This window comes from Alosa alosa, chromosome 1, assembly GCF_017589495.1.
Source record: "Alosa alosa isolate M-15738 ecotype Scorff River chromosome 1, AALO_Geno_1.1, whole genome shotgun sequence".
Lineage (NCBI taxonomy): Eukaryota > Metazoa > Chordata > Actinopteri > Clupeiformes > Clupeidae > Alosa > Alosa alosa.
Window position 1 is genome coordinate 37,126,844 of NC_063189.1, and position 10,435 is coordinate 37,137,278.

The 10,435-nt window shown below is 42.2% G+C and overlaps 1 protein-coding gene across 1 annotated transcript; it reads left to right on the forward strand.

Moving 5' to 3' along the window:
• The first annotated feature begins 107 nt into the window (after window positions 1–107).
• On the forward strand, window positions 108–9,579 carry fbxo8 (F-box protein 8). Its single transcript, XM_048262584.1, has 6 exons — window positions 108–354; window positions 2,642–2,990; window positions 6,394–6,520; window positions 7,213–7,331; window positions 7,665–7,861; window positions 9,317–9,579. The coding sequence occupies exons 2-6, from the start codon at window positions 2,650–2,652 to the stop codon at window positions 9,502–9,504; spliced, it is 972 nt and encodes a 323-aa protein (XP_048118541.1). The 5' UTR covers window positions 108–354; window positions 2,642–2,649; the 3' UTR covers window positions 9,505–9,579.
• Window positions 9,580–10,435: the final 856 nt, after the last annotated feature.

A 10,435-nucleotide genomic window follows, 5' to 3' on the forward strand; every position in this document is an offset into this window, starting at 1 on the left:
CACTTTGCGCTGTCTTTACCTACTTGTGTGTGCGTCACTTCCACCATCAACAAACGCGCTCTGAAAACGTCAAATGTGAAACTCAGTGCGTGCGTGCGTGCAAAAGAGGGAGGAGAGTAGAAGGAGGAGTCGAGGAAGCTGTATGTTGAGTGAGTGACGAGGGAGATTAAAGCTACTGTGACAGAACACAAGTGTCTCCACAAACTGTAGTGATCTTGTGTAATTGGACACTGCATTCTGTTACGATGACATCCCGTGGAGATTGATAAAGGACAGAGGACTATTCCTATAGACGTTGTGGTTACATTGAACAGGATTTCGTCGCGGCGGCGGTAGAATATTCCATAAATACAGGTGGGTGGTTCTGGTTATCTACTCAAAACGCAGCAACAGAGTTACTAATGACAGTCTGTTCAGCCAATCATAGACTGTAGTTTCCTGTCGTATCAATCTTTCTTCGAATGACTGAACAGGTAGGCGGGTGTTGTGCGTCTATCTACCGTGATATGGCCATACAGTCTGGAAGGTCTAGAAACCTAAACTTCATTCACAGTTGAAAACATGCATTGTACGCTACCTCTAACAGTTTTACGAATATGATGGTCGTATTATAGAAATGAACCGAATAGACTGGTAGTGCTACAATGCAAGCAGACGTCACATCAACAATAGGCTACTTTTCTTGTAGCAGATGCCAGCTACCTTATTTGGTTATGCAAATCGAGGTTGGAAAAAAATACTCGCCTGTTTTGTTGTTTATTTTGTCCCATAGAGGCATCTTGATACATCTGTCCTGATTCAGTGTTGACAAACAATTGTGATTTGCACTAGGTATTCATAAGCATGATTCATGCATTCCCACAGCAAAGTATTGTAATGCAACCTTCCTTTATTGTTTACAGTCCACTCATCCTTCCTGTCATAGACAACACATTACCTCGAATGTTTCAAGGTCTGCCATCAAATGTCTCAAAGAATTGTTTTTTATTGTGATACCTTAACTTTAGGATGTTTACTGCTACTGCAAGGAAGGGAGGGTACATGTGCAGGCTACTTTGAAGTTTAACAGCTACTTTGAAGTTAAGCAGTTGTAAACAGGACCTGAATAACTTGCTGAACTACTTGAGCCCAGGCATGATACATATCACTTAGCTCCAGTCTTGGCTTTGGTGGAGAATGCTGACTAACAAGAGAAATGGCTTTACAAGGTCAAGGAGGCACACAGAACATAGGCCTACCCTTTAAGAAAGCATCCGGTCAAATTAATGTAATGTAAAGAACGTAATGTAATAACTGACTGTGTCAAGAATTCTTCCAAGTGGGTTATCAACCAATCCAAACCTTTAACAATCATGTCATCATGATGAAGTGGGGGCTCAACCCCCCCAATGTTCAACTCAAAGTTTCATGGCCAAAGCACCATCAGAGAAACAGCAGTCTACACACACACACACACACACACTGAAACAGCGGCGCTCTAGAGCAGAGCAACAGGCCCGTGCACTACAGGAGTGAGATGAGAGAATTGAGAGTGGTGTAACCACAACACTGAGAGGATTAGTGTGCTACTGCACTGAAAATAAAGCTGCATTCAATCCGGCCCTCTGCTTGCAATGAGACGAGGCAAAAATGGCTACTGCCGCTTATAAAAGGCCTAAATGGCTTAGCCTTGTTACTGTCTCGACGGATGAGGTAACAGTTTAGATGGCTGAAAAGGGAAGCATTAGGCTAAGTCATGGCTGTAATGCAGAGAAAGTGTGAGGAGTTCCTCAGACAAGTGTATTTTTTCAGCTGCACATAGAACAATTGAGTGAGCATTTAAAAGGTCTAGAAAGTCCTCACCTAGCAAATTCAATCTGGTGCTAAATGGACATTCATTCATTTATACTTGGCCAGCTTTTCCTGTTACCTCAGACAATTGGCAAAATTAATTGTGATGAAATGTGAGCATTTTCATATGGGCATCCAGTTCTTCTGTTGCTATGTTTGGGCGGCTAAATTCTGAAAGGAGTTACAAGCAGCAGCATTGTCAAAGTCACATAGGTGAGAAGGAATCCAGTAACATAAACTCAGCTGAAGATCCGGATATCAAATATGGATTCGGCCTGGAGGGATAGACCATATTCTCAATATTAAGCAAAGATCGATTGAGCTTCGTTCAGCAGCTGATGCTGCTCGGAAATTATGAAAGGCCCAGAGGGAAAACAAATCATGCAGAAGTCATCTTGTTGTAGCCAGCTTGATGCTTTTCTTAATGATTTGTTTCAGGCCGATGTTTTCCTGATGACTGCAATGGAGATGCTTGATATAACATGATTTTACAGAGACCTTTTTTACTGTTACTGCGTCATAAACAAATAACAAAGCTGCATAATCTGGAATATACTCATTTTGCAGAACGCTAGGAATACTCTCATAGATGCCTCTGAAATGAAAATCCAAGATACACCATTCATTTAGAATATTACCAGAAACAGATCACACTGTTTAAAGACAATAGTCTGTGACAGTGTGTTATTGTTATAGTCCATATAGGCTATTTCTCACAGTCCATGTGAACAGCAAACAATGTGCTTAAAAGTAGCTTTTTGCACAGCTTTAATTCCTTCACCAGTGACTTCTGCCGTGTCCTGTCTTGCAGATCTGCAGATGGGTCAGGGTTTGTGGAGGGTGGCGAGGAACCACCAGCTGCAGCAGGACTTTGGTGATCCGTGCTACCTGCCACAGGAGCGTGAGGCACAGAGAATGGGGCAGACGGCGGGCGAGCACCTCGCCGCTCGCCGCAGTGCACCGCACTGCCAGGTGCCCGGCTCCGACATCAGCCACCTGCTGCGCGTGCGCAAGGGCAAGGGCGAGCAGGGCTTTATCGACCTGGAGATGCTCCCGCCCGAGCTCAGCATCACCATCCTGTCCTACCTGAATGCCACCGACCTGTGCCTGGCCTCCTGCGTGTGGCAAGACCTGGGCAACGATGAGTACCTGTGGCAAGGGTCAGTGAGACCTACACACACCTTCTCACTTTATCTTAAATCTACATTAACCTAGCCACTGGTCAGTTTGGATGTAGAATGTTGTCCCTTGCTAGACTAGGTTATGATGCAAAGGTAGAGGGATATCTTTTTTTTTCCTTATTTACAGTCGTATCAGATCGCCCCCTATTACCACCAGCCCTGTGTTTTCGTCCTCTTACGTATATGTGTCACTTACTATTCATTTCTATACAAACCAAGACGGCGGATTCCTAAAGAAACGCAAGCACCCACACCATAAGTGTATCTAAATTAGCTATGTACCAAAAATTACATTTTACCGTGAGTCGAAGAGCTATAAACAGTCTTTTCAGGCTGCGTGTACAAATCCACTTGGAGCTCCAGTGGAATTTTGAGGTGGCGACGAGAATTCTCAGTCTAACCGTTCATGTGCTGTTGAAAGGGTGGAAGTAGATGACCCACCAGGGCAGCACTAGCCGCCGAGCGCGGTAAACAAAATCAGATATTTCAGGCAGTAAAAGCCCCGATAAGAACCAAACCAGATTTTGTTCAAATCTACACACCTATGGCTACTGAAAAATGTAATTTTCATTTATCAAATGCTATTTTGAAATATTAAAAACCATCGTTGTTTTAGAATTTTCAGACGAAATGGGTGATAAATGGAGGTGTTGCGATACTTGTCAGGCTCGTCAGTTTAGGTGGATATGTCTATATGTATTTTGGTCTGCACATGCTCTGCACATGTACTTCACGTCGAAGGCATGTAAGGGTGAGGTAGTCAATGTAATCGTATAACTAACTAAGATGACAAAATTGCTCAGCTTCTCTGCAGTCTCACATTCAAAATATACAGCGGGGGAAAATAAGTATTGAACACGTCAACATTTTGTTCAGTAAGTATACTTCCAATGAGGCTATGAGGACATTAGGATTAACTAAGATAATCCACCCATATAAAAAAAATCCAAACATTAAAGTCCATAGGTAGAGTTATATGTAATAAAGTGGAATGACACAGGAAAAAAGTATTGAACACGCCTGCTGAAATTTCTGAAATACTTTGCAGAAAAGCCTTTATTTGTAATGACAGCTTCAAGGCATTTCCTGTATGATGAAACTAATCAGTCACAGTATTCTGGTGTGAGTTTGGCCCATTCTTTTAAACAGATAGTCCTTTAATATGGAAGATTCCAGGGGTCCCTCTTGTGAATCCTGATCTTTAGTTAACTTCCAAAACTGTTCAATTGGATTGAAGTCAGGGCCTTGATTTCCTTTCTCTGAAACCAATTGAGAGTTTCCTTTGCTGAATGGTTTGGATCATTGTCCTGCTGGAAGGTCTAGCCATGTCTCATCCTCATCATCCTGGTGGATGTAAAGATTCTCCCGGAACAAAATGACTCCATTCATCATTCCTTCAATTGTATGTCTGCTAGTATCATAAGATGAAAAACAGCCATGATTCCACCACCTCCAAACCTCACTGTTGGTAGGGTATTTTTAGGGTGATGCACAGTGCCATTTCTCCTCCAAATATGGTGTGTAGTATGACATCCGAAAAGTTACATTTTGCTCTTGCCTGACCAGGATACATTCTCTCAGTATTTCATAGGATTGTACAAATGTTGTGTAGCAAACTTTCAACAAGCTTTGACATGTTTTTTCTTCAGCAATAGAGTCATGCGGGATGAGCGTGCATAGAGGCCATGGCGGTTGTGTGCATTACCTATGATTTTCTCTGTAACAATTGTACCTGCTGCCTCTAAGTCTTTCTGGAGCTTTCTCCGAGTGGTCCTTGGCTCTTGGGCTACTCTTCTGACTTCCTGGTCAGAAATCTTGCAAGGAGATCCTGTGCATGGCCAGTTGATGATGCAGTGATGTTCCTTCCACTTGCAGATAATGGCTACAATACTGCTTGCTGAATGATTCTGAAGTTTTGAAGTACATCTGTAACCAGTCCCATTGATATGTTTTGCAACAATAAGGTTGCAAAAGTCTTGGGAGAGCTCTTTGCTTTTACCCTTTATCATGAAATGTTTCTTGTGTGACACCTTGGTAACAAAAAACCTTTTATAGCATACCAGTATGTACTAACCAGCTAATATAAATTTGCACAGAAAGGAGGGATAATTTCTCTAACTACTTGAAGGGTTCAGATGCAAAAGCCTCTAAATGCCACCTACGTCAAAAATGAGATAAAGATGGTGAGTGAATGCTCTCCTCACATAGTATACGTTAATCAAATAATTTAACTTCAAAACACACTAAATAACACTCTCGTCCTGGTCTGAAATATCGATTTCTATGCAAAAACCTATAGGAACCGGATTTTAAATGCTCATTTAAAAGAAATGTGGTCAGACGGATTTAGAGGGTTTTGCATCTGAACTCTTCACTTATAGATTCCAGTTTGTTCCGTGCCATTCCTTGCCTTTGTGTACTGCTTTTTCTTAGTGTGTTCAATACTTTTTCCCTGTGCCATTCCACTTTTTTACTCATAACTCTACTTTTAGACAGTAATGTTTGGATTTTTATATATGTGTGGATTACCTAAGTTAATACTAATGTCCGGTGAAAATGTCATGCGAATAGCCTCACTGGAAGTATACTTACTGAAAAAAATGTTGACATGTTCAATACTTATTTTCCCCGCTGTATATACAGTGGCAAGAAAGTATGGGAACCCATGCTAAAGTTGACTAAAAAGAGGAATAAAAAAAAAATCATCTTTTGGAAATTGATTTTAATGCCTTAATAAAAAAATTGAGGGAAAATCCAACCTTTAAGGACACCAATTTTCTTTGTGAATGAATAATGTATCCTAAATAAATAAATGTTTGTCCTTAAAATACAGGGGGCATACGTATACACACCCCTATGTTAAATTCCCATAGAGGCAGGCAGATTTTAAAGGCCTGTTATTTTATGGATCCAGGATACTATGCATCCTGATAAAATTCCCTTGGCCTTTGGAATTAAAATAGCACCACACCATCACATACCCTTCTCCATACCTAGAGATTGGCATGGGGTACTTTCCATAAGATCATCTCTTAATGCAAATCAAACCAGCTATTAGGCTAACTGAAATAAAACCATGCCAATCTCTAGGTATGGTGAAGGGTATGTGATGATTTGGGGCCATTTTAATTCTGAATATATACTGCTGAGGGTTATACTATAAAGGGAGGTTACTGGCTTACTCTGGTAACTTTGGGAGTAACCACTGATGCTTAAAATAACGCTTTACTGTATGTATTGCTTCTGAAGTGACGTATTGTTTTGAGATTAGTGGTAACTCCCAAAGTTACTTGGATAAACCAGTAACCTTGCTCCATAGTATACCCCTCTGCATTCTCTGGCTAGAGGTATTATTGATTTTTTTTTTGTCTCTGCCCTGAAGGTTGTGCAAGTCCACTTGGGGTCACTGTTCCATATACAATAGAAGGGTGCCCGCAGGCTTCTCCTATAGGAAGCTCTATATGCAGCTAGATGAAGGAAGTCTGACATTCAATGCTAACCCACAGGAGGTGAGATCTTTTGAAACACCACCACTATTGTTTTTCTCTATGGTGCTATATATTACCATAGTAAAAGATCACAAGCACAAGTGAAGTAAAAGCTAAGCTAAGTTGCATGACAATATTAGACTTTTGCAAGGATTAAAACCAGCCTCAACTGAATTACCACAGGCCTTCACTTAGATTGTAATAAGTTCATTCATCTGCTACTGCTTAATTAATAATTACAAGCCAGTGATATGGTTGCTAGCTATTGTCTGTTGTGATACAAATTTGCTCATGTTTTGTATTTTATTAATGATTTTACATTTCAAATACTTTGTTGAAAGCAATTTCTCCCTTTCAAACACACGCTACATAGCCCTTAGCCCAATTCATATCACTAGGAGCATGTGTTCCACCTCCCATAAATGCACTCCCACGGCTTTATCCTCCACCAGTGGCTCTGCACACCCATGCAGGCACTCACGAGAGGCCGTAACTGCAGCCCCGGATCATTCATGACAATTCCTCCTGCGCTATTAAGTGGATTAGCACCACTTTGCCCCTGCACTTAGCAGCCATGTGATAGTTGTGGTTTCTCTTGGACCAAAATGGTGTGTCTGGTTTTCTGTGTGCCACTCATGTCCTAATCCTTCTAGCTCCGTGTGTGTGTGTGTGTGTGTGTGTGTGTGTGTGTGTGTGTGTGTCTCTCTCCTCAGGGTATCGGTTACTTCATGTCTAAAGGCATCCTGGTCGACCACCCGCAGGAAATAGCCAAGTTCATATTTTACACGAGAACGCTGAACTGGAAGATGCTGCGGATTTATCTCGATGAACGGTGTAGTAAAATTCCCTTTGTGATAATCTTTTGTATTTTCATCCTATATGCTTGCAAAATCAGGATAAAAAAGTTAGAGTATGTATCCCTCAAAATAATGTTGGCCTATAGACTGTAGAGTACTTATGGTAGATTGTAAAACTTGTAAATATGTAAGGGATAACAGCTGCCAAAGTGTCCCAATAAACAGAATTAATGGACAAGGCGGAGGCAAAGAACTCCCCGACGGGCAGGGGTGGGAAGTTTCCTCCGCCAAGTCCTTTTTGTAGAGAATATGAAGATATCCTTAATGGACAGAGTTTATCCATGACTATAATGCTGCTGTTCTTCCAGGAGAGACGTCCTAGATGAGTTGGTTACACTGCACAACTTCAGCAACCAGTTCTTGCCCAATGCGCTGCGGGACTTCTTCAGGCACATCCACGCCCCAGAGGAGCGGGGCGAGTACCTGGAGACGCTCATCACCAAGTTCTCTCACCGCTTCTGTGCCTGTAACCCCACACTGGTGCGCGATGTTGGCCTCAGCCCAGGTGAGGGGAAGCTTCACCTGGCCCCCAGAGGGGAATACTTATCTAGCCTGAAGGTGCTAGGTGGGGTTTGTGAGGGTGCCATAGCGATAGGGTGACCATGGCAAATAGCAGTGCACTGGGGTGAAGGCAGTGTCGCTAATTAAATCCGGCTGTTTTCTATGAGTGGAGAACGTACAGAACACAAGCCCCACAGGAGCGCCTTGATTTTTAATGCAGAAGTCTGCTATGCTGTTGGCGCGGTGAACCCAGGTGTATTTCAATCTGCGGCGCAGGTCTGACTTTGCTCCACAGGGCAATTCTCCCATTGAAGCCAAATTGTGAATCACCCCAAAGCACTTATCTGGTATGGGGCGGGGTGGTTGGCACTGAGGAGGATGGTTGGCACTGCCCAATGGCTGTGCTGATGGCGTCAGTTGTAAACAACATGGATGTGTATTTTCTTTGGAATGAAGTAAACAACTATATGTAAAACATTTGTTTACAATAAGAGCTTACAATGAGTAAGAGTTTAATGTAGCAACTTAAGTTTAATTTCACCAGTGCTCACAACCAAGGATATACAGGCCGATGGTCAAACGAGAATCGGTCTAGTATCAGCCAAACTAGAGCAGTTACACAGTTGGCCACCCTCTTCAGATTTGAATTAGTTTTGATGCTGATGTTGATGCTGTTGTGATAAATGTGTAGTAATTTTTCTCTACATACTTTTGTGCCACCATGGGCCTCAAGTGTTGCAAGTCACCATGATAAAAATTGTGTGTGTGTGTGTGTGTGTGGCATGTGTGTGTGTGTGTGTGTATATGTATGTGTGTGTGTGTGGGGGGGTCTTGATGATGCCTGTTATCTCAGCTGACTATGATACAAGCAGAACTGCACCAGTGGTCCAGTGTTCCAGCACTCTACCGTGCTGTCTGTCCACTGAAGAGAATGTGTAGGAAATCCATGTACTAACACTGTCATTGGCCTCTAAAGCCACTGTAATCCAGATGGCTTAAAGTGTTAGCAGAGGAGGGCACCACTCCAACCAATCCAAGCTCAGCATTGTAACAACATCTGGCTGGGCTGGGTGATTGTACCAACCTAGGGGGAGGAGGGCAAGGTTGAGTTATTGTAAACTTGGGCTAAAGCTGGTAATCACTGGAGAAGGATGTGCTCTTTGCTCCTCAACGTCCAAACAGCTCTCTCACCACACAGCAGAGCAGTTGCTTATTTCCCCTTCTGTCCCTGTCCTTTCAGCAATCTCTCCCTCTCTCTCCCTTTTATTACTCATCCTTTCATTCCATCCTTCCATTAATGTCCTTGTTGTCTTTCACAATTCTTCTCTCACAGGCTTCTCTCTCCCTCTCTCTGTCTCTTGTTTTCTTTCATACACACACACACACACACACACACACACACACACACACACACCACAGGCTGGTAACGTTATCCCCTTTCTGTTCTTGATTTCTTTAGATGCAGTGTACGTGCTCTGCTACTCGCTCATCCTGCTGTCCATCGACCTGACCAGCCCGCACGTCAAGAACAAAATGTCCAAGCGGGAGTTCATCCGGAACACACGCCGCGCCGCCCAGAACATCAGCGAGGACTTTGTGGGTCATCTCTACGACAACATCTACCTGATCGGTCATGTAGCCGCTTAAAAAACAACCCAGCTGGTAGAAGCAAGAGAGTGAGCAGTTGGCAAATGTAGTATGTATATATATATTTATATATATATTTATCTATATATATATATATATATATATATATATATATATATATATATATATATATATATATATATATATATATATATAAATATATGTAACAACTGATGTTGCTATAAGATATATTGTTATATATACATATACATATAAGAAGATTTCAAACGACAGCACTGAGAAGAACTCTGCTATGGGGAAAAGAGGGCACTCGGAGCAACGCACGTCTGTCCCACCCGGGCTCGGGAAGCTTTGGTGTTTCAATACTGGTGTAACCTACACAGACAGGGCAGCACTGAGAATTCCAGCGGGTTGACCCGCAGTGGGAGGGAGAGTAGGCAGACAGGCTAATAAGCTGGCATAATACGGCACAGTATATCCTCAGCAGTAGTATACAGTATAAACAAGAGCAAAAAGCTTAACCGTACAGGTTCGTAGCAAACTTACTTAACAACCGAGTCTCCAGACACATGCTATAAAATCAGCTGTAACTGAATATTACAAGTACCATTATTGCTGGTAGTCATAGAGTGAACATATACGATCGGCGAATTTCATAATTTATGAGTTTAGAGAATATTCCGTTCCAGTTTTTAAATGAATGTCAATATTTTTTTAACAGAAGGATTGGTAGTGGTATGAAAGAGGGCTTTCACTTGATACACACAACCTTAACGTTTGCCCCAGCCATTTGACCATAGATCGCCTCCATTCCATTCTTTTAAAGAGGGGTTTGAGGGGGGAAAAAAGAAGTTAAGGGCAGAATCTTGAGTTTTGAATTGAGCCAAAGTTGTGTTAAATGAAGAATTTGTGTTTGTGCTTGTCATCTTCACAATCACTTGTTACAGATTGTAGCCACTCTCCCACTCCA

What these genes read in the sequence shown, in the direction of transcription:
- fbxo8 (XM_048262584.1), top strand. Translation starts at nt 2,650, where the DNA reads ATGGGTCAGGGTTTGTGGAGGGTGGCGAGGAACCACCAGCTGCAGCAG. An exon ending in GATGAGTACCTGTGGCAAGG is followed by an intron (nt 2,991 to 6,393) that starts GTCAGTGAGACC and finishes TCTGCCCTGAAG; the next exon opens with GTTGTGCAAGTCCACTTGGG. An exon ending in CGATGTTGGCCTCAGCCCAG is followed by an intron (nt 7,862 to 9,316) that starts GTGAGGGGAAGC and finishes TGATTTCTTTAG; the next exon opens with ATGCAGTGTACGTGCTCTGC.